This window comes from Phocoena phocoena, chromosome 16, assembly GCF_963924675.1.
Source record: "Phocoena phocoena chromosome 16, mPhoPho1.1, whole genome shotgun sequence".
Taxonomy (NCBI): domain Eukaryota; kingdom Metazoa; phylum Chordata; class Mammalia; order Artiodactyla; family Phocoenidae; genus Phocoena; species Phocoena phocoena.
Genome location: NC_089234.1, coordinates 374014 through 397205, shown reverse-complemented (window position 1 = coordinate 397205; position 23192 = coordinate 374014). Strand labels below are relative to the sequence as shown.

Here is a 23192-nt window from a genome sequence, read left to right as displayed (position 1 = left end):
TTTTGGCATGATAATTTTCACTATTTTTTGTGGTTTTTTTTTTCATTTATTTCTGTCCCTGTTTTTGTCATCTTCTTCCTCCTGGTTACTTTGAGTCTACTTTGCCCTTTTGTTTTTCTGCCCTGTTGAGGTGGAATCTTCAGTCACTGAACTTTAGACCTTTCTTTTTTTCCTCATAGAAATACTCACGGCTGAGTGTCCCTCTAAGCCCTGCATCCCAGAAATATTACACTGCATTTTTTCTCATTCTGATTAAAATATTTTCTAAATTCCCTTATGATTTCTTCTTTGATCCACGAATTATTTAGAAGTATGTCATTTCATTTTTCAGATATTTGTGGTTTTCCTAGTTAGTTTATTGCTATTAGTTTCTAATTTAATCTCACTTTGATCAGAGAATAAACTGTATGATTTCGATACTTTTACACTTATCAGCACTTGTTTTATGGAGCATCACATCACCTGCGATGGTAAATGGTGTGCACTTGAAAAGAGTGAGTGCTATGCAATTACTGGGTGTGATGTTCTAGAAAGAGCAATTAGGGAAAAGATTAATGTTCTTGTTCAGATCTTCTATTTCTTGACTAATTTTTTGCCTACTTGTTCTAGCAATTGCTAAGAGAGGGGAATTCAACACATCAGCTATGACTTTGGAATTGTTTGTTTCTCCCTTTAACTTTGCCCATGTTTGCTTCACATGTTTTGAATCTTCCCTTTGGCTCCCACGCATTTACAGTTGAATGTCTTCCTGTGAACTCACGTTGACATCGTTATGAAATGCCTCTCTTTCTCTCTTCTCTTAAAAGTTTATTTTGTCTGGTATTAATGCAGTCACGCCGGCCTTCTTGGACTCAGTTAGTGTGGATAGCTATTTCCATCCATTCATTTTCAACTTCTCTGTGTCTTTTTACTTAAAATGTTTCCTCCTATCGTAGACAGTATACAACCGGGTCTTGCTTTTTTGCTGTTGTTAATCTATTCTGATTATCTCTGGCTTTGACTTAGAATGTTTATTCCATTAAAATTTAATGGAAGTTTTGATTTGGTCTCCATTTCATTATTTTTCTGCTTTTGCTTCTTTTTTCTCTTTTTTTTTCTGTCCTCCCTTTTCCTTTTTTATTTTCTTCTCTGAGTATTTTAATATTTTGTAACATTTCATTTTAGTGTATCTATTAATTTTTTGCCTATTAGCTGTTCATGGTTGCTTTAGGGATTAAAATCCACAGCCTTTCCACAGTCTTTTTAGTTTGACACTTACACTATTTCATGTAAAATACATTAAAAACTTGGCAACTGCATGGGACCATCTCTCCTCCCACCCTCTTTATGCTACAGACACTATAGATGGTGCCCCTACCTATACTGTAAACTCAAGGCAGTGTTAAAATTCTTTCTTTAAACACCAATATATATTTTAAAGAAATTAGGAGGAAACAAAACCTTTTATATTTACCCAGATGTTCAGTATTTCTGATGACCTTCACTCCTCCAAGCTTCTGTCTGGTAGAGCGTCCTATCATCCTGAAGGAGTTTATTTGGCGTTTCTTTAACTGCAGGTCAGGGGACAACGAGTGTTTTATTTTTGTTAGAATGTGCCTTTCTTTCTCCTTCGTTCTGGAGGACGTGCCCTCTGGATACAGAATTCCGGGAGGCACAGAGTCCGCAGCCGTCACCGGGTGTGACCATGTGCAGGGTCACCACTTCCACCCGCGGGCCTGGAGTCCGTGTCACCCCCTCGCCGGGGACCTGGTGCCTCCCGTCATCCACTTCCACCCACGGGCCTGGAGGCCGTGTCACCCCCTCGCCGGGGACCTGGTGCCTCCCATTGATTTGGGCATTTGTGGCGTCCTGTGAATAACACCCTCTTATGGGGAATCGCCCCAAGCTGGCCCCTTGCTCTCCCCACCAGAGGCACCACCCATCGCCGTGTGTGACAACCAGCACGCTCCATGGCCAGGTGCCCAGCCCTCGCGCTCCCCAGGATACCGCTCCAACACCCTTGGATGGAGCTGTTGGCTGCGGCCCCACAGATGGGACAGTCAGCTCACCGGGGGCGGGGGGGGGCAGGCAACTCCCTTCCAGGCGAACCCCTGTCCTCCCAGGGAGGGGTCAAACGCCAGAACTTGGCCCCAAGCAGCTGAGAAACTGGGCTGCCAGGCAGCACACAAAGGCACGAGGAACGGCCCCTGTGAGTTTCTCACCCTGAGGTTATCGGGCCAACTGGCCTGAGCACTCACGGCTAGTCGGCTAGTCGCTGACGCCAGCCACCTGCTGGAACAGGCGTTACCTGGGCTCGGGCCGAGAGGCCCCAGCGCCGGCGACATGAGCAGCTCCGCCTGAAGGGGCCAGGCGGCTGACTGTAGTGTCCACCACAGCCCCGTACTGTCCCCCACGGAGCATGCAGCCCCCTCCACCCTGTCCACTGTGGTCCCCCCTCCACTCAGGGGCTTCACGTTCTCCCCGTTATTTCTGCCGCGTGAACCAGGGCACCACATGTCCCCAGATGCACGTGCTGGGCCCAGCCAGGGTCACCTCTGCACAGGTGTAGCAGCGGGGGGGGGGAGGGACACATGGAGGAGACGTGGGGCGACCCAGGGGGTGGGGGGATGTGGGGGAACGTGGGGGGCAATGCAGGGGGTGGGGAATGTGGGGTGCAGGGTTCGTGGGGGAGGGGGCGCGGGGGAGGCCAGGTCGGGTAGGGCGCTGGAAGCGGCTCCGCCACCAGGGTGGACAGCTGCTCGGCCAGGACGCCCGAGAAAGGCGAAGGGGGGCTGCCCTGGGGCTGCAGGGGGACTTGGAGCACAGTGAGCGGCCCCTTCCCGCAGGTTCTACCTCATCAGCGGAGGGGCCCCTTTCGTCATCTGCGGCATCACGGCCGCCACGAACATCAGGAACTACGGGATGGAGGACGAGGACGCCGCGTAGTGAGTACCCGGCGCCGCGCGGTGGGGGCGGCGTGGCCCTGCCCAGGAGCGCCGTCCTCCCCACACGCGGGCTTCCCCGCCTCCCATCCCCCACCCCCCGTCCCCCACTCCCGTCCCCCACTCCCGTCCCCCCGGCACCGTGGGCTGGAAGGAGGGGTGGAGGGGGGTGCCCGCGGCAACAGTGCCGCCGCGCCCAGGACTGCAGAGCATGGACCCGGCTGAGTGTAGGAGCTGAGACAGACCCTGCCCCGTCGGCGCCCCGCCCACCGACCCCCTCGCTCTCGGCGCCCCCGCCCTAGCTCTGCCGCCTACAGCGCACCCCGCGGCCGGCAGGTGGGCTGGGGCCCTCGGCCTCGCTGGCCCTGCCCAGGCCGCTCCCGCCGTGAGGCCACCGGTCGGTTGCACCCGGCAGTGGCTACTGTGGGCTTCTCAGGCTCCGGGGCTGCAGGGTCCCCACTGGGCTCTCCCCAAAGCCGCCCCCACTGCCCTCCTGGGGAGGCCGGTCTGGCCCCCTCGCTCACAGGAGCCAGCGCCAGCCGCGGGTCACAGCACAGCCCCCGGCCGACCCTCAGCGCTGGAACCATGCCCCCACCCTCACACTCCTCCCCCTGTTGCCCCCCCAGGGCAAAGCCCCGCAGGACACACAGGCCCTGTTCCCCCGGGGCTCACCCCTTCCTGGGCCCGGCACTGCGGCCCCACCAGGCCCGGATGAAGCTGGGAGGAAAGGCAGCTGCCCGAGAAAAGCAGCAGCGCCAGAGAGGCGGCCCGAGGCTCGGAGCCCAGGCCTGGCTGCCGCCTGCAGGCCACCACCACCGCCGGTGCCCCCAAACTCCCACCACTCTGTCTGGTGGCTGCAGGAGGGGCGGCCCCGTCCCGATTTCGTGTGTCTCCTTCTCTCACGATTGCCCTTCCGCGAGCTCAGGGAAGCGGTGACCCCTGGTCCCACCCGCTGCCCTGCCTGGTGCGACCCCCTCGCTGACTTGCTTTCCTCCCACAGCTGCTGGATGGCCTGGGAGCCCAGCCTGGGCGCCTTCTACGGGCCCGCGACCTTCATTGCCCTGGTCACCTGCGTGTACTTCCTCGGCACCTACGTCCAGCTGCGGCGCCACCCAGAGCGCAGGTACGAGCTCAGGGAGCGCGCAGAGGAGTGGCAGCGGCTGGCAGGGTCAGAGGCTGGCCAGAGCCCCGGGGCCCCGCGGGCCCCGCCGCCCGCCCGCGCTGCCCGGCTCACCTCGCTGCTGCAGAACGAGCACTCGTTCAGGGCCCAGCTGCGGGCCGCCGCCTTCACGCTGCTCCTGTTCGTGGCCACGTGGACCTTCGGGGCGCTGGCCGTGTCCCAGGGCCACTTTCTGCACACGATCTTCAGCTGCCTGTACGGCGCCTTCTGCGTGACCCTGGGGCTCTTCGTGCTCATCCACCACTGCGCCAAGCGGGAAGATGTGTGGCACTGCTGGTGGTCCTGCTGCCCCTCCCGTGGGGACCCCCACGCCACGAAGCTCGGCGCCCGCCCCACGCTCGACGCCAACGGGGATGTGCTGAGCCACGCAGCCTGCCTGCAGGACTCACCGCGTCCCAGCAAGACGCTGGGCTTCGGCCACCCGCCAGCCGGCCACTGCAAGGTGACCGACCTGCAGGCCACCCAGAGCCACGTCAGCTGCCTGTCACCAGCCACGCCCTGCTGTGCCAAGATGCAGTGCGAGCAGTTGATGGAGGACGCAGCCCACGTCCACGTGCACGAGGAGGACGCCTTCGGGCATGACCCGCACCGGCACAGGTGCATCCAGGGCAGAACTAAGCCTCACTACTTCAGCCGGCACCGGGCAGCCGCGGCCGAGCGGGAGTACGCCTACCACATCCCGTCCAGCCTGGACGGCAGCCCCCATAGCTCGCGCACGGACAGCCCCGCCAGCTCGCTCGAGGGCCCAGTGGGGCCACACTCGCTGGCCTGCTGTGCCCAGGGTGACCCCTTCCCCTTGGTCAGCCAGCCCGAGGGCGGCGACGCCAGCCCCGTGCTCTATGGCTGTCCCCCACGGCCCGGCGGGGAGGCAGCCCACGGCTCGGCCCACTTGGAGATGCTCCGGAGGACACAGTCCCTGCCCTTTGGCGGCCCCAGCCAGAACGGGCTGGTTAAGGGTGATGCACGGGACGCTGCGCCCTTTGGCTCTGACAGCACGGGTAACATCCGCACGGGGCCCTGGAGGAACGAGACGACCGTGTAGCAGGCGGGGCTCTGTCACCTTCGCCCACACGGCCTGGACGTGCTTCAGAGCAGAGCCAGGCCCTTGGCCACATGAGGTGGGCAGGGGATCACCACATGACCCAGCCTTGGCGGCACCGCCACTGACCCCTTCGTTGGAGGACCTAAGCGGGAAGACGCTTTGGGCTACGTCGGCCTCCACAAGCCCCAAGGGCAGCCGGGAGGTCCACGTCCACAGTCACCTGCTTTCATCCCGTAGTGCCCAGTCCCCGGCAGCCCAGGGCAGAAGCCCACCCTCAGTGCCCGGCGTGTATCCCATCTGCCCCGCCACCTGCCTTGCTAGACCTGGCCGCGGCAGGTGACGCCCCCGATATTTCCTAGTGTTTAATGTGTGTTTTCTGTTTAGGTTTGTTCTTCGGGACCAGCAGGCAGCCTGCCTGTCAGTCCAGAGCGCTCTGGGCAGCTGCCCCAGGCCCCTCCAGTCTCAGGGGGACTCGAGTCAGCACCTCTGCCCAGTGCCGGCTCCACCTTCACCCCCGCCCCACAGGCCTCAGAGCATCACAGACGCTGGGGCAGCAGCCGTACTCTGGGAGCACAAGGGCAGCGGGACTGTCGGTGACCCTAGGCTTTCCACGGGCCAGTGGGGTCTCTGAGGGGCCTGTGCCTTTGGAAATGCCCACATACCCTTTAATGTAGACTCAACTGACAGCCAGGGGCTGTCAGGGCTCGGTCCCGCCCACACCGTGAGCGTTTGGGAACAATAAAGTCCCCTGCCACAAAAAGAGAGGGTCTGGCATTTCCATGAACATCTGGGCACAAAGCCATGACTCAGAGGACAGATGTCGGTGACAGATATCCTTCTGTGACAGCAAGTGGCATGTCCCATGGGAAGGGGTCCACGGGTCCCCGTGGAGAAGCTGAGACACCCAAAGCGATGTGTATGTGGGCCTCCCTCCCTCCATCCCCTGGGGTCTGTAATACATGTGCACCCACACACACGTGCACATGTGTTGGTGCATGTACCACATACATGTGTGAACGTGCCACGTGCGTGCACAGAACACCATACCTGCACAAGAGTGCACACACGTGCCCTGCACACAGCATACAGCACACGTGCCACCCGTGCACACACGTCTACTGCACACAGACATGCACACAACACGTTACACGCACACAGGATAGAGTGTTTTCCAGCCGTCCGAGCGCCGAGCTCTCCTTGCCCTCTGCAGCCTCATCACCAGGACTCGTCAGCGTCTGTGTCTTGGGCGGGGACTCCAGCAGGAGCAGATCCTTCCTCACACCCACCTGGGTTGGGGGGGGTGTCCCGTGTCCCAGGCGAGATGCCCAGTATCTGAGCACAGGAGCCCCACTTCCTGGATTCCTGTAAACCTAACAGTGACGTTGTAACAGACCAAGGTGGCCGGTACCTGCCCCGAGCCCCATATATCCTCACATGTAGACCAGACGGGCAACCGATGACCGCTGGATGGCTCCTGTCTCCACCGCCAACCGCCCTGCTTGCCCGCTCCTGCGGCTGACGGGACCAGCGCCCTGGGGCCGCGCTGGGTGGCTCCTGTCTCCACCACCGACCGGCCTGCTTGCCCGCTCCCGCAGCTGATGGGACCAGCGCCCTGGGGCCGCGCTGGGTGGCTCCTGTCTCCACCACCGACCGGCCTGCTTGCCCGCTCCCGCAGCTGATGGGACCAGCGCCCTGGGGCTGTGCTGGGCACCTGCTGCAGGCGCAGAGCCATTGACGAAATGCGGTGTTGTCCTTGTTGGCACTTTGGGAGGCTGGTTCATAGCATCCGCAAGCATCTCTCTCCCTATAGGGGGCAGGCCCACCGTGGTGCCCGGGGCTGGGAGAGGCCGGAGAGCCACAAGGCTGCCCTTTCCGGCCCCTCCAGAGGGCGTCCCCCATCCTTCCTGACCCGGTGCCCCTGACAGACCAGAGAGAGCAGCTCATCATTCAGACCAAAGAGATTCGACCTTAAATATTAAACATCGTGTGTTTCAATATTGGTTCAGCCTCCTGAGTCCACTTGGAGACAGGCTTGTGACACCTTCCGTTTGCAGGTAATGTTTTCCGGGAATAAAAATCCACGGCACAACCACATCTGGGAGCGCCCCACGCGGACGATGCCTCCAAAAGGATGCAGGGCAGGAGGCCACAGCCACAGCCCATCACCTGAGGTCTAACGCTGTGTGTCACCCCTTCCTTTTTGTTATGTGTGTGCATACACGCGGGGGGGTGTGTATGTGAGAGTGTGCGTCCTGCGTGTGTGGGGGGGAGTGCACTGTGCATTCTGTGTTCAAGTTGGTCTGTGCACGTGTGAGTGTGTGCATGTCACACATTAGTCTGTCACGTGTGTGTGCATTGCGGGTGCACGTGCAAGGGTGGGACTGCGCTGTGTTGAGTTGGGTGGGTGCCTGTGTGAGTGTGCATGCGTGTGTGTAGTGTGAGAGCACGTGACAGTGAGCACGTGTGCACGTGTGAGCGCTTACGTGTGCGTGTGCATTGTGTTTGGGTCACATGGCTGCGTAGAGGTGTGAGTGTGGGGACGAGTGTGCGTGTGTGAGCATGTGGGTGCCTGAGCTGTACGTGTGAGCGCGTGTGTGTACATGCCCTCCACAGAGAGCCCCCTGGCTGCTGTGAGCTCCTGTCTGACTCCCAGGGTGCAGGCCTGGCGGCCTCACAGGGTCGCTGTGACAGCCTCAGTCAGCCCGGAGGACTCGGGGAACTTGGCAGCCCTCTCCTGAGTGGTTCAGCCGGGGACGCGTTACAGTCCCTCCTGAGCGCTGGTGTGGCGTCATCTACTGGGGACCTGGAAAGCGCTCACCCGCGGGTCCGGCCAGCACTGCTGTCTGCGGGGAGCGTTGGTCCTCAGTTAAGGGCGCCTCCACCGACCCCCTCCCCGATTTCTCCAAGAAGCCCCTTGAGCCACCTCTGAACAAGCCACCCCCGGGAGCCCCTCCGGGTCTGTGGCGTTGCCTCAGCTGGGTCTGCAGGAAGGGACTGGACCGGAATTTGGGGGGGGCACCCACTCTGTCTCCGATTCTGCTGGCCCTCTGGGCTCTTTAAGACGCAGACAGTCGAGGAGAGCCTTGGGGCCCAGGAGCGGCCTTTGGGGGGTGGGGCCACAGGGCATGAATCACGGCTGCAAAGGCAGCTGTCCAGGGGCCGGCACATCGTGCTGGGCCTCCTGGGGGGCTGGGGTGGCAGCAGCAGTGTTCGCCACTTTGGGAGGCCTGTCCTCTGCCAGGCTGGGGACGTTGGCAGGAGCGGCTCGCTCTCAGCTCCTGGGGCCCTGGGCAGGGGCGCAGCCAGCCATGCGAACGGCCACACGCAGACGTGGTGGCTGCGGCAGCGCCACGTCTGCCCTACGGGCAGCCAGGTTGCCCCTGTAGTCCTGCCACCCGCCCCGAGACCCGCAGCGTTGCCCAGGTGGGGAGGGGGCACTGGCGGGCCTCAGGCATTGGTGTCACCAGCAGCTGGACACAGGCTGACCGGCCAGGATTGGCCTGAGTCCAGGGCAGCAGGTGTGCGTGTTCTGCCCCTGAGGATGGCCGCCAACCCTGCCCTGGCCTGCACACCCCCGGGTTCGTCTCTGAGCCGAGGCTTCAGCAGCGGCTTTTACTACATGATTGATTATCAAACAGGCCCCTCGGGGCATAAAGTTGCCTGTTGGATCCAACATCAAAGAACATTCTGGGGCCTGCAAGCTGGGGAGGGGGCACCTCTGGTCCTGATAGAGGCCAGCTCTGCATCCCCCAAAAAGGTGGGACAGAGGGACAGGGTAAGAGCCCTGTGAGGACACAGGGAGCAGTGCTGCGGCAGCCACGCCAGCTGCAGGGTGGAGGGCGTGGCCCTGGTGGGCGCGGCCCTGGTAGGCGCCTGGGGAGGCCAGTGGGGGAGGGGAGCAAAAAGGCCACGTCGGAAGGTCTTGAGGACCAAATCGGAGAGCTGCAGCCATTCAGGAGGACAGGCGTGGCAGGAAGGGGCACACGGGAGACCCCTTGGCACGAGTGAGAAGGGCTCCCCCAGACGTGACCCAGGGCCCTGTGCGGCCACTTCTGGGAGGTGGGCATCCCCTCACGGCAGGCGGCTCAGCCTGCAGGCGTGGGGCTGGTGGCAGGACGGCTCCGCGGGCCCCACTCCGGTGGGCTGGGAGGGAGGGGTTGTTGGTTGGGGCCAGAGTGCAGGTGGCCAAGTCCCATGGCCCACCGGCCACCTGCCTGGGCCTCCCATGAACCGCGGAGCCAGCGCCCTGAGCACAGACTTGCCACCCAAGGGACAGTCCTCCAAGGGCACCGGACAGCAGATCCAAAGGCGCTGGCCTGGCGTCTGAGGTAGACCAGAAACCCTGGCGCCCAGGAGGGAGGGTGGCTGGGAGGCATGCAGGGCAGGGCTCTCTGGATCCCCCCACCGGGTCACGGCTCCACTGTCCTCTCCGCTGCCCTCACATTCAGCCTCCTGGGCACCACACGCCAGCGGCCTCGGCTCTGCTCTTTCCTGCTTGGAGGCCCATGCGGGCACTGGCCACGGACGGCCTCCCCCTCGCCCAGGGGGACCCAGGCCCTCCCGCCGCCCTGGGTGGATGCACTGAGAGTGACACTGGTTTATATCCACTCTCTGTGCACAGACATCAAGGCTTGCCTGTCCCTGGCAGCAGGTTACTTCTCACACACACAGCTCTGGCAACACCCCCGGGTGGCCCCTTTCAGGGATAACCCGGCAACTCAGACGCGTGTGACCGGGGTCCTGGAGCGCAGGTCCCTCCCAGGAGCCGGTGTCCATGGCCTGGTCCCAGGGTCGAGTCTCAGTCACTCAGATCCAGGAGAAATGTGTCTGTGTTGGGGCAAGTCTGGGGCCGAGGACAGACGATCCGCATCTCTTACGAAAGCCCGTGAGACTGAAACGCCATCTCTGGGGTGCACGGACCTGCGTGGCGCCGCTGGCCACCAGGGAGGCCTCCCCCCCCCACTGAGGGCGGAGAGGGGGCCGCAGGGCTGAGCTCGGGGCGGGGGGAGCAGGGGGCGGCACGGGATGGATATGGTGGGAGCAGGGGTGTGGGGCCGCAGTAGATGCAAGAAATAAGATTTGGGAAGGAGGTCCCAGGTCATGGGGGCCGACTGGACGTGGAGTTGGGGTCTCAGGTGGGAGACCAGGGCCATGTGGTCAGTCAGGGTGGGGCAGGCACAGGCCTCAGCAGTGCTCCGGCGGAGAAACCGGGGGGCAGAACAGCCCAGGAGTCAGGGGCTCAGCAGCCCTGGGGACGGTGGGCGGGGTCCCTGCACAGGCCACAGCCTCAGAGGGCAGGGGAGGCCGCAGACACACACAGGTACACGGGTGCACTCAGGCGCACCCACAAGCTCTGCTCAGGGACGTGCCCGGATAAGCACACGTGTGTCCCCACACACACAGGAGTGCAAGGAAGCACATGAGAGACATGCCGGCCTGTGTACACACACATGTGTGCACTCAGGCTTCTTTCACCCCAGCCCTCTCCCCCCAGAAGCAGGTCCTGTTCCCCACCCGGGTTCTTGGCCTTCCCCAATCAATTGAAATTGATCAGAGGCCAGACAAGAAATTCAGGCAAGGCTGTACTGGGGCCCCTGCTGCGGCAGTGGGGAGTGAGAACAAACAACAGGCTCCCTTGCTTGCTGGCTCCCTGGCGGGCAGGGAAGAGAGGGCGCGAGCTGGCTCCTTATATGGGGTGAGGGTAGGGGCGTGCCCGGGGCCAGGCCGGGAGGGTGGCACGCGTGGTCTGTCCACCCCTTAGGTGATGTTGTGTGCAGGGGGCAGGGGCAGTGCCCTGCTTTTGCTCCAGGCTCTTCGAGAGTGGAAGGTGGGCTTTTTGGTCCCTTTGTGTCTTTTGGGTCCAGAATTGGCACCAACTGTGCGTGCACACAGTTATTTTTATTTTTTTTAATTTTATTTATTTATGTATTTTTAAAATATTTATTTATTTAATTTACTTTGGCTGCTCCAGGTCTTAGTTGCGACACGCAGGATCGTTTTTTAGTTGAGGCATGCGGGCTTCTCCTTTGTGGCGTTCAGACTCTTAGCTGCAGCATATATGCGGGATCTAGTTCCCCGAGCAGGGATCGAACCCAGGCTCCCTGCATTGGGAGTGTGGAGTCTTACCCGCTAGACCCCCAGGGGAGTCCCCACGCAGGTCTTTTAATCCCGCACTTTCTTTGTATTTTGTTGCTCCGGGAGACGTGTGTCCAGGTGCAGGCGCGCAGCGCTGCCACAAACGGTCCCAGGTCCCAGCCTTTCTCAGTCCCACTGAGGCTCTGACCTCCCTCCCACCTGGCCTGGCAGCCCCTGTCTGCTGTGAGCCCTTCCTCTCTGGGAACCCTGGGAAAGGAGCCCAGGTCCCTCCAGGGGGTCCCCAGCCGTGCCTCCAGGGGCCCCAATATCCCAGAGGTTGAGTGGAAAGTGGGTGACAGGATCTTTTCGTGCCCCCGTGGGGAGGCAATGGGACACCAAGAACTTCCCTCCATGGAACCTGGGCTGCTGGGGAGCCGATGCACGTCCTACAGACCCTCCAGTCTGCAAGGACTGGTCCCTGGAGACCCAGCAGAAAAGACAGTCTGGGAGCTGGGCCCTGCCCTCGGGGGCTGACACCCCAGCTCGCCACACGGGCTATGAGATGGGTGCTCACAAATAAGGAGCAGACTGTCGCCGGCCCCAGGAGCCAGGAACAGACCCTCGGGGCCCCTGCGTGGGGGGTTCCTGAGGAAACACACATGCGTGAGGGATACCAGGGCCCCCAAAACAGCTGGTGCCGTGCAGCTTCTACACACGTCACCCCATGCCAACGTCTCCAAACGGGGGCGGGGAGGGGGGGAGGCAGGCCTCCCGCTGTTTACAGACTGCCCCCACCGCCAGGTGGTCGCAGTGCAGCTGGGACTTGGCTGATGAACAGCGGGCTCCGTGTGGCCTGCGGGCAGCCAGTCTGTGCCATCGCCGCTGCGAGGATGGATCCTGGACAAATGTTGGGGGGCCCGCAAAGGCAGGAGGACCCCCGTGGCTGGTCAGACGCTGAGACCGCCTCTCAGGGGCATCGGCAGAGGAAGGGGAGGCCTGGGGACCAGGGCACAGGGCACAGGGCTTGAAGGGTCTGCGTGGGGGCCGGGAGCCCAGAGTCCCGGGGGGCGAGACTGCGGGGTCCGGCGGGAAGCACAGGCCGGAAGCTGTCAGCTCCTCGAGGGGTCGGGCGGGTGAGATGCTCAGAGCAAGATTTAAGTGCCCGAAAACTCAGTAATAAAGCAAGTAATGTTGTGACACAATATTTTAAAAAACCAAAATTGATACCAAAAAATCCACGGTGACCGGCATCAAAATCCTAAATGGAGACAGAATCAGTGTTACTGGTGGTCCCCCAGTGGCCCCAGTGTGGGTGTCGGGGATGCTGAACTGACACACAACTCAGAGGAGAGTCCACGCCCAGCATCTGCCGGGTCCTCACCAGAGCCAGCAACCAAGGCCGTTACAGGGCACAGGGATAGAACAGCCCAAAACCAGGTGAAGAAATGAGCCCAAACCAGGCAAAGCGGGCAGAGAGGTGCTGGACATGCCAGAATCAATTTGCAGACAGAGCAGCAGCCACCTTATCTCTCGTGCTGGAGACACACAGGCTATAAAAGTGGAAACGCTGAAGCTTGAGATGGGGCAGCCGAAGTGCCCATCATCCTTGCCCCACGGCCGGGCCAAGAGGTCCAGGAGTGTGCACCTCACTTCACAGTTTACAAAGAGCTGCCACCTCTGAGCTGGGGCAGGGGGCGAGGCCCTGGGGGAGGAGGGGGCCCACGGCGGGTGTACAGTCCCTTCAGCCCCGCGGCGCTGGGTCCAGGAACCCTTGCAGGGTGCAGGGGAGTCGGGGTTCACAGCAGACGGCGGCCCTACCCGTGGCAGTGTTCCCTCCCACAACCTGCCAACAGCTCACAGCGACAGGATGTGGTCAGAACCCCCACCTTCCCTCATCTTGTCCTCCCCACACTCCCAACTCAGCGCCACCTGGGGAAAGCGAGCTCCCAGCCTCCTTCAGGGCACAGCTGGGAGCCTCCACCCACAGCCTCCGCTCCCACCTGCCCTCCGCTCACTGCCAAACCCAAGGGCCCGGCCAGGTGCCTTTCACACGTCACCCGTCAAATGCTCACATCCAGCCTCATGAGCAGGCTCAGAGAGGTTGAGCAAATTGCCCAGCGTCAAACAGTCAGGAAGGGCAGAGCCACAGCATCCGTGACCAGCTCCCCTGGCGGCTCCAGGGAAGCAGCGCAGAGGCCACGTTCACCGGGCCCCAGCCTGCCTCCTGCACTGCACCAGACGAGGGGCAGATGGGGGTCGTCCATCAGCCAGGGACCCACCATCTTCACACAACAAGCCAGTGGCAGGCTCGGCTGTCTGTCTGCAGCCCACAACCCACGTCTCTTCCCCGCTTGGTCCACGTCCTCACAGCTTGAGAGCAGTTGGGAAGTTCTGGGGATGCTGGTAGCCTCTGTGTGGGCTGGGAACCCAGAGCGGGTCGGGGGGGCCCTTCGGAGCCACCTTCGCAGGAGGATGTGGAGGGGCCCCTCCTGAACCAGGGAAGTGGCATCGATGGATGCATGGAGCTCTCCAGGTGAAGCCTCCTTCAAGGCCTCAGACTGAGCTCATAGGATAAAGATGACGGACAAGTAAAGAAACAATTCTCTCATTTCCTACAAATGCTCCAAAAACTCTGGCAGGTAAGTACAAATGCCTGGGAGGAGCACCTTCTGGAATGTCCGTGAACACGTGGAATTCGCTCCATGAGCTGCATGGAAACATCCTTCACAGAAAGTGTTGGCCTCGGGTTCCGGGGGAGAGCAACACCCTGCCCGCAGAGCTTCATCATAAGAGGAGGGTCACAGCCAGCAGGGCTTGCAAACCCCACCCAGGGGAGAGCCAGCTGGGGTTTGGGGATGAAGGATAGAGCTGAACACCTGGTAAGAAACGAAAAAGCCCATTCAAAAGTCAGACGGTGGGAAACACTGACGGGCGGTGGCCGAGGGACCCCTGAGAAGGCCTAGGAGCTCAGCCCGTGTCCCCAGCTCCGTGGAAAAGTCTCCAAAGCTGTGTCCTGCAGAGACTTTGGGAAGAGGATGCTGGGAAGAGGCAGGGCATCCCCAAAGGGAAGAAACCTCAGGGAGTTTGGAGCAAAGGGGAGACAGAGACCCAGGACAACAGGTAGCTCCTGTGCCCTGCTCCCCCTGTGGCCCAACGGTCCTTGTGTTCAGTATGTCAAGCAACAGGTAAAAGAGGAGAAATATAACCGTGTATCTGAGTCTCAAATCTTTTCACCTTTTCCTGAGAAACGTACCCCACTGAAGTGAATTAAAGGGAGTTTCCGCTATTTTTCAAGAAACGTAAGACATCACCATCCAGGAAAGACGGTGGCATTTCAACATTTTGCTTACAGGGACCCACGGTATTAAACCAATTCTGCTTTTCATACATAGGGCTAAGAGCCAATAAGCTCCACGTCTTGGCAATGTCTTGTTTAAACTGGGTTTAATTGAATTTATTCTGGAATTTTGTTTTTAAAGATCAACATTTGCTTTATGAAGGATCAGTGCTAGTCTAGGGGCCAAGAAAGTCTCAGCCGGCCCTGCCTGTCAAATGAACGGACCCCCTTCACATTACAAAGGGACTATTGCCCCTCCACTGGGGGCAGGGGTACCAATCACAGCAAAAACCCTTTCTGAAATTGGTTCCATGAACAGAAACAAAGAAAAAGAATGCTAGTGCCCGTGAGAGGCGTTGTTATACCTACAGACCCAGGACGGGTGCGCCCACCTCAGGGAAGGGCTAAGCCTTTGCCGGGACCCTCCGAACTTACCCGAAATCCATGCCAAGCTTTTCATTACAGAGAATCCAGAGCAGTGGAGGGAGCGGAAGAGATGCCTCAGGCGCCCCCACCCCCAGCACCACGGCGTGGCAGTCGGGGCTCCGCCCTCCAAGGACCACAGCATGAGGGCAGCAGGACCGAGATGCAGGAGATGATGTGCCACAGCTGGGTGGATTTGCTCCCAGACTACAAAATTAGTCTACCTTAGAGTTAGCACACTCACGGAATAAAGGAGAAGATCAAACCATCACCTTAATAGACACAGAACAAGCATCTGATACAATTCAACACCTATTTGTGATTTTAAAAGAACACTTGGCAAATTAGTCTACCTTAGAGTTAGCACACTCACGGAATAAAGGAGAAGATCAAACCATCACCTTAATAGACACAGAACAAGCATTTGATACAATTCAACACCTATTTGTGATTTTAAAAGAACACTTGGCAAATTAGCAATAGAAGGGAACTTCATTAACCTACAAAAACCTACAGCAAAATTATCCCTGACGGTGAAGAAGCAGAGCCCAGCTGCTCACCTTGGGAACTCAGCCAAGAGGACCGTCTCACCACATCTGCTGGGTGCTGCGCTAGGGCCCCATGGGGCAGTGAGGGCAGGGAGAGGCGTGGTGAGGATGAGAAATGGAGAAGCGGGACTTACTCCCAGGGAGTGTGATTGCTCCCACAGCAAATCTAAGTCCGTCTCCAGGTCAGAACCCCTCAGTTCGCGGTTAGCACATTGCTGGACACGACGTCATCGGACAAAAGCAATTTGAAACTGATTCACTTCGCTATACAGCAGAAAGTAACACAACGTTGTAAACCAACTATACTCCCATAAAAATTAACTTTTTACAAAGAGCCCATTTGACTCCTGTAGGCCAGCACTAAACAGGAAACAAAAATTCTACAAAGATACAATTTACAATAGTACCAAAATACGCCCAATATTCATGATAAATACGATAAAAGAAACGCAAGTCCTCCTCACAGAAAACCACAAAATATTATCAAGAGACAGGAAGGGAGCCTGATTCTAAGGGGAAAGACCCACACTCGGCGTTAGAACACTTGCTGCTTCTCAGGCTCGTGTGCAAGCACACGCCACACCACGCCACTCACACCCAACAGGGTCGTGACGGCTCGCAGCAGGCGGGCTCTCACGGGGCCGAGCCCAGACGTTCCTGGAGGAAAAGGAGGAGGAGGGGGCGGGGGGGTGGGAGACTCGGAGCACGGGGACTTCCGCAAGGCTGAGCACAGACCAATGGACAGACTCACACACGTGCACACTCGGTGTCTTCCCGGCAGACTGAGGCCGGTCAATGGACGCACGCGTGGACTTGAACACGAGCATCACCTCTGACCCGGCAAGAACACGTGCAGGTGCACCACGCGAGCAAAATACGTGGAGGTGACACCCCAGACCTAGAGTATGTCTGGATGCCCAGACATCTGTCAGTGGTGGATGCGTGCATCTAACACCACTCAGTACAAGCAATGAGCAGATTCCCGCTCCCAGGACAGCTCTGAGTGAGAGAAGCCAGACAAACAAAGAAAACGCGCACCGTGTGATTCCATTTATACAAATTACCAAAAAAGAAAAAAATGAGCAAAACTAAACTATTTCTTTAACGACATATGCTTAGTGGTAAAACTACATGAAAAAAGAGAGTAGAGGAGTCTCTTCTGCAAGGGTAGGACAGTGACTGCCCTCGGGGTGCAGGGGGTGGATTGGGGGGACATTGCCTGCTACTCTGTCTGATAGATCAGGAGGGTGCCCCTCTCTCCCTGGATGTCCTGATTTGCAATTTACAATAAGTTTCCCAGCGGCCCTTCTCTGGCACCCCCAGGACCTGCCCTCCACGGGCTGTGACTCCCCCTTGCTTGGGGCTGGCTCCCCCAGGGGCTGGCAGCTTTATCTTTGGCCCAACAGAAGGCAGGCTCACTGCCGTCACCTGATGCCGGACAGGTGTCCACACCGGAGCCAAGGAGCTCCGAGGTGGAGCCCCAGCCCTCCAGCCCAGCTCTGAGCTCTGGGGCCAAGACGTCACCTGGGCGTTCACAGGGGCAGCAAAGACCAGCAGTGTGGTGGGGGCATGGGACATCCACGGTCAGGGTTAGAGAGACGGGTGGTTTAGCCCAGGGAGCTCGCATGTGACGGCCTCAGAATCACACGGTGTTGGGGGGGAAGGGTTAGAGACGCAGCTTCCTGACCAGGGTCCCCCCGTCACTCTGCCCACCTCTGATGGGGGCCCTGCCAGCTCCATCCATGAGGGGACCCCAGTCTCTCTCAAGCTCCCCAGGTGTGAGAAATTGCACCTGGGGTCTTTGAATGCTCCCAGTCGGGCACGTTCCCTAGCAGGACAGCTGGACCGGCGACCTTTGTGGGTAGCGACCTCACCCCATCCGTCACACTGTGAAGCACTGCAGCACGCTTGGAGAGGTGAGGAACTTGGCGCCGGGCGTGGGCAGCGCGCGCCGGGAGATGCGAGCCCGGTTTGCGCCCCCTCCTGGGCACCGTGAGCTCCCTCCCGCGCTGAGCCCGTGACTCGGCTGCATGTTTGCGTGACGGAGGACACGGAGGCGGCCGACCCACGCGACATGCGCGAGGGGAAGGAACTGGTCTGGACCTGTGGGCGGTGCAGCGGCGCCACTCACTTCCACAGAGAGCGTGTGCACGGGAAGCAGGTGCCGGAAGGCAAGAGGGGCACGAGGGTCCTTGGGGACAGTACCTTCAGGAGGGCTTCCACGCCTGGGGGCAGGGCTGTTAGATCCTGGGGCCCAGACCTCCGGGGAGGGTGCCCCATGAGTGCTGGGGTCCCTGGGGTACCCCATTCCGCCCCCCCTGCCCGGGAAGAGGAGTGGGGCAGGGGCTGCCCTCAGCTGCTCAGGGAGGCGGCAGCACGGGGACGAGCCAGAGCGTGCAGAGACCAAGTGACAGACACGGAGTGACGGCCACCAAGTGACAGGACGGCACAGGCTGCCCCAGCAGCAGGTGGGCGGTCTAGGTCCTGTCGCCAGGAGGAACATGGTCAGAATATTTCGACACTGTAAAATGAATCTCATGGTCACTGGAAACAAAAGTGTTAAAAATTTTTACTTAATAAGTATTCAGTTTATTAAAACTTACATGCATTTTTGTTGCAAAGTATTATGGAGAATCTACAGAAACTTTTAAGCATAAAAATATATCACAGTAGGATAAAATTCTGACTGAAGTTAGATAACAATAACGAGTTTAAGGAAAATGTTATGATGAAGATTTCCGACTATGAAAAAAAAACGTTTATGTGTTTTTTTCTAAATGATTGATAGGGGGTATCAAAACCACTTTGGTTTTTAGGTCCTTGGATATATTTACAGGAGTGACTAACAGCTTTATTTCAAAATGTCAATAATTATACCACGCCAGAAATTACATTCTTCGCAATTACTTACATTTCTTAATTTTTCAAAAATGTAGATGTCGACTTCAAAATGTGCACGTGGTGTGACAGCTTCTCAAAATCTTTCAGGGAAAACAGGAGCTTTGAAAACCCCTCCTGCACCACTCCCTCCCACCCCACATTCGGCCTGATCTACTGACAGCCGCTGACTGCACGGCGGAAGCCAGGAGAGAGCGTGCCTGGGGACACGCGTGGCGAGGGCCCAGCCTAGCCTGGAGTACAGCCTCCCTGGTCACTGAGGGCGGCCGGGGGAGGGCTGAGGCCTGAGGCTCGGGGGTGGTCAGGCAGGGCGCTTGGGCTAGGACCTGCTTGGAGACAGAGGGAGGGTCTTGGAGGAGATGGGGGTGGAGGAGAGTGAGTCGACGGGTCAGGGAAGAGCAGTGAGGAGACGGGACTCCGCCTGGTCGCGGCCTTGGCCGTGGAGCTGACCGTGCGTCCAGGAAGCCTCTGCAGGATTCTGGCAGCGCCTAAGAGTCCCAGGAAGCAGACTTGCTCACTGGGCATGTGCTGGACGTGCGGGTGGTGGGGAGAGGCTGGTGCAGAGGCCAGGGTGAGCGGGCCCTCGCGGCAGTCTGCTCGTGAGGACTCGGCCTGTTTGGAGCTGAGCTTCAAATTAACTTTGAGGGGCGCCCAGGACTGCCTGGACGTCCTTGTCCCATTTGCTCTGGGAAGGTTGGGGGTGCCTGATCTAGACTTGGTCTGATCTCGAAAGTAATGTCACAGTCATGTACCAACACTGACGAGCACCCATCACGCCCGAGGCACCAGGACACAGGGTGCCACGCCCTTCCAGGGAGCAGAGCTTGCCATAAACGCAGGCAAGTGTGCAAACACACAGTGAGACTCACAACACACCCAGCAGAAGCTTCTGGTCACTCCACTGAACAAAGAAGACCAGTGACCACAAACACTTTGGGGAAGCAGGCGGGTAGAAGAAGGAAGGGCAATGCGGCCCCTGCCAGGTGCCTCCCTAGGGCTCCTGCCAGCCCCTCCCCACTGGCCCAGGCCCCCTGGTCCCTGCTTGACCGAGGAGATGGGACACGCCCACTAAGTGCTTTGAGGCTGTAACAGCCAAAGCTGACTCAGCCAGCATCTATAGCCCATTTGTTCTGCATTTTACCCAAATTGGATGCACCTTTTCCCAAAGTAGACAATGCCATTAGGCCCGGAACCATTGGCGATGACACTGCTCCTTCAGTCAAGGGGTTTGCATGCCACCCCCCAATTCAGTCCTCAGCCCAGACCCCGGGCCCGGTTGCAGGGAGACCTGAGAACCAGGTGATAAAGTTGGCATCTTCCCTTTGGGCCCACAACAGCTGAGACCCCCGGAGGGTGTTTAGGCTGGATGGCGGGTGAGGGGTGTCAAGGCCACACGCAGGCTTCAACAGCCTTCGACGCCAGCCTGGGACAGAGGGAAGGGGCAGCCCCCCGCCCCTGCAGCACAGGGACCCTGCAGGCAGGGCGCTCGGCTCCGTGGACGCAGGGTCCGAGTACAGGATGCAGCTGGAGCCCCAGGGCTCTGGAGCAGGGCCTGCCTCCCTCTGAGACCGGGTGGTGCCCACCGACAGCCCAGGCACTCATCCTGAGACGGATCTTCTCCAACTGCTGCTGTCCTCACCTACCCACCCGCCCGCCCTGGCTACTGCTCCCAGCTCCCAGACAGCCAGACCCACTTCTCTCAGGTGCCTTGGGTGGGCTGTACACAGTGGGGCTGCCGGCACCCTGGCCGCCAGACTGAGGCCTCGCTGCCCACGTTTCTCCCCTGACCGGGTGCTCCTCGCCCACCTGGGGTCACATCACAGGGCCCCCGGGGCCACGAGACCTGGGCCGGGATAGAATTAGTCCCCTGCATCCTCGGACCTGGCAGGACCTGCTGCGAGTCAGCTTCCTTCGCCGAAGAGCATTTACACTGTGGCTGCTGTAAGCCTGGCCGCAGTGCCCACCGTCTTGTGGGAGCTCTGACCCCCTGCTCTGCGCCGGGGGAGGGGGCCCACCCGTCACCCTCCTGCAGAAGACGTGGAGGCTGTGCTGTCTGGCTCTTTGCTTCACTGTGAGGGGGCACCCTCCCTGGATCTCTGCCAGGCTGGGGTAGGGGTGTCCTGCTCTCTGCGCAGCCACAGGCCCTGGCTTGGGGCAAGGCTCATCCCTGTGCTGAGGAAACCCGGTGAAGGGGTTAGTCACGAACCAGCAGGACTGCCAAATTGAGGGAGAGCTTGTCTGTTCTTTTGGTTCCCTTTCCACACCGATGAGGCAGGCTGGCAAGGTCTGGATGAAGCTCTAATTATTGGTCCCCCATCCATGGGACCCCAACTCAAGAAAGGGGCAGGCCAGACCCCTACCGCTCAGACGGGTCTACTCCCTGGACTCTACCCCATTCTGCCCCCCCTGCCTGGCCCCTCCAGCCCTGCCTGGCTCTCCTGGGCACCTCTGCAGCCGCCCCTCCCCACCTCCCCGCGTGGACTGCGGCAGCCCCGCCCCTGCCGGCGGGGGCAGGGAGCGAGGGTGACAGGGCGGAGGGTGGCCCAGCCGCCCGGCACTCTCCACGGGCTGGGCCGCGGCCCTCCATCCGTGCGCCCACAGAGCCCGCGGCTGCCCGCGACGCACCGCTCAGGAACGCCGGCCACAAGGCTGGCCGCGCCCCCAAACGGTGCCCACCGCGCACAGGCCTCCACCCCTCCCCACCCCCCCGCAGTGCATCCCCCAGGACAGCGGCCAACGTCCCCGAGGGACAAAGTCCCCAGAACACCCTCGGAAGCCCCAGGCGCCCCCAATTGCCCGGCAAAGTGAGCACGGCCCTTCGACCGCCCCGACCCCCAGTCCCGCGCCCAGGTGCCCCCACCCCCGTCCCCGCTCTGGTGACACTGCGGCAGCGCGCGGGCGGGGCGCACCGGGGGCGGGGCCGGCGTGGGCCGCGGCGGGCGGCGCGGGGGGCGTTACCATGGCGGCCGTGCGCACTTAGCCTTCCCGGCTCGCAGAGTCAGAGCCTGTGCGCGGAGCCGGAGGCCGGGGCGCCAAGGCCGCTGGGGGGGCGAGGCCAGGCGGGGGGCGCCGGCCTCGCGTAGATCTCGGGCGGCAGGTGCGCGCGGCGGCTCAGGCAGTGAGTGAGAGTACGGCGCCGCCGGCGGCGCACGGAGGATGCAGGCCATGGACCCTGCTGCGGCGGATTTTTACGAGGAGGACGGCAAAGACTTAGACTTCTACGACTTCGAGCCGCTCCCCACTCTGCCGGAGGACGAGGTGAGCCCCCGACCCGCGCTGGGACCCCCACCGTTCCACACGGAGGGGTTCGCGGAGAGACCCCAGGCCCCCTGCCCCCGGGCCAGGTCCTGGCAGCGGGGGGATACCAAAGCCCTTCTCACCAGCAGCACCAGCCTTCAACGTTTTCCCCCAGAGAGGACAGGACCGGGGGATGCCACCTGGGACAGCAGCGGGTGGGCTGTCACTGAAGAAGTTGGCGCCCTGCGGGGGTGGGCTCCGGATTACGAATGTCGGGGGGGGGGGGATGAGCGTGGGGGGCGCTTGCGGCAGGGCCCGAGCGCTGTATTCCTCCTTGCGGAGACCCTAGGAGGTCAGGGAAGGCGCCAGCAGCAGAGCCCGGTCAGGCCAGACTGCTCAGGAGCTGGGGGCGGGGGAGGCCTCCATGACTGAGGGCTGATTCCTGCTCATAGAGGACAAAAGTGGCCTTCAGTCAGGAGCCCAAGTCCTGAGCCCCCAGCCAGGGTGCAGAGGGGCCAGGGTCTCTGTCACATGGGGCTTCTGGCCATTAACTGGGCCACTCTAACCGCGACTCTGTCAGAGACGCCTCCGCACCCGCCTGGGTTTGCCCCTGTAGCTCTGGCTTCCCCGTAGTGCCCCACAGACCGTGGGTTGGGGTCAAGTGAATAAACTCCGTGGCCCTTGAACAAGCCAATCCCCGCCACACGAGAGGTGGCCCCCAGAGGACACAGCTGCTCCCAAGAAGACCCTCTAGTCTCGCAAGGCTGGGGGTCTGTGCAGGTGCCCTCCCAGCCCCTAGCAGGTACAGGCGCCCATCCGTGGGGTCTGCTGGCGCTGTTGCAGTGTTGCCCTCTAAATGACAAGACCCTCCACGTGCCCATCTGGTCAGGCCCACCAGCGAGGCAGACCCGGCCAGCCCCTCCTGGGCTAGAGGGGGTTCATAACAGCTGAAGCTGCGGTCTCCAGGTCCCTCGCCCTCAGCTGGCCCCTGCCCACTTCCCCAGCAGAGCTGGTTCTGAGGACAGAGGGGCTCATGCCCTAGAAGCAGTCCTGGTGGCAGAGTCTGTTGAGGCTGCCGAGGCAGTGCCCCGGGGTGGGGGGGGGGGGTGCTGCCTCAACACCCCCCCCACCCCGTGGCCTGGATTCGGCGTGAGAGAAGGCTGCGGAGAGGAAAGGCAAGTGAGTAAAGAACCGTGTGGATATCTCCGTGACTTTGATGGAGCAAGAAAGGGTGCTCCCAGCCGTCAGCCTTCAAACGCTCCCCCCGGGAGGACGCGTTTCCAAAGTGTCTGTTGGGAGACTCACGTCCCCCCAGATCACTCTCCAGGGCAGACGCAGAGTATGTGCTTCTCCACGTGGGGCCTCTGCACTGGCTGCCCCCCCACTTCCAGGGCCTCCTCCGTGCCTGGCACACCGAGCCGGTGACTGATGCCAAATAAACAGGACAGGCAGAGCCGGGATTTGGACCCAAAGCCTCAATCCCGAGCCCACCGTCTGTCCTGCGGCCGTGCCCTGAGGCCTCCTCCTGGTA

The 23192-nt window shown here is 60.3% G+C and overlaps 2 protein-coding genes across 2 annotated transcripts in view; both read left to right on the top strand.

Moving 5' to 3' along the window:
* The window catches only part of ADGRA1 (adhesion G protein-coupled receptor A1), a 33355-nt gene extending 28201 nt beyond the window's left edge, over positions 1 to 5154 (top strand). The window contains exons 6-7 of the mRNA XM_065894728.1: positions 2826 to 2924; positions 3922 to 5154. Coding sequence (XP_065750800.1) covers positions 2826 to 2924; positions 3922 to 5143 — 1321 coding nt within the window. The 3' untranslated portion in view covers positions 5144 to 5154. The remainder of the gene's footprint in view (positions 1 to 2825; positions 2925 to 3921) is intronic.
* Positions 5155 to 21580: 16426 nt separating this feature from the next.
* KNDC1 (kinase non-catalytic C-lobe domain containing 1) overlaps positions 21581 to 23192 on the top strand; it is a 56189-nt gene continuing 54577 nt past the window's right edge. The window contains exon 1 of the mRNA XM_065894739.1: positions 21581 to 21682. Coding sequence (XP_065750811.1) covers positions 21581 to 21682 — 102 coding nt within the window. The remainder of the gene's footprint in view (positions 21683 to 23192) is intronic.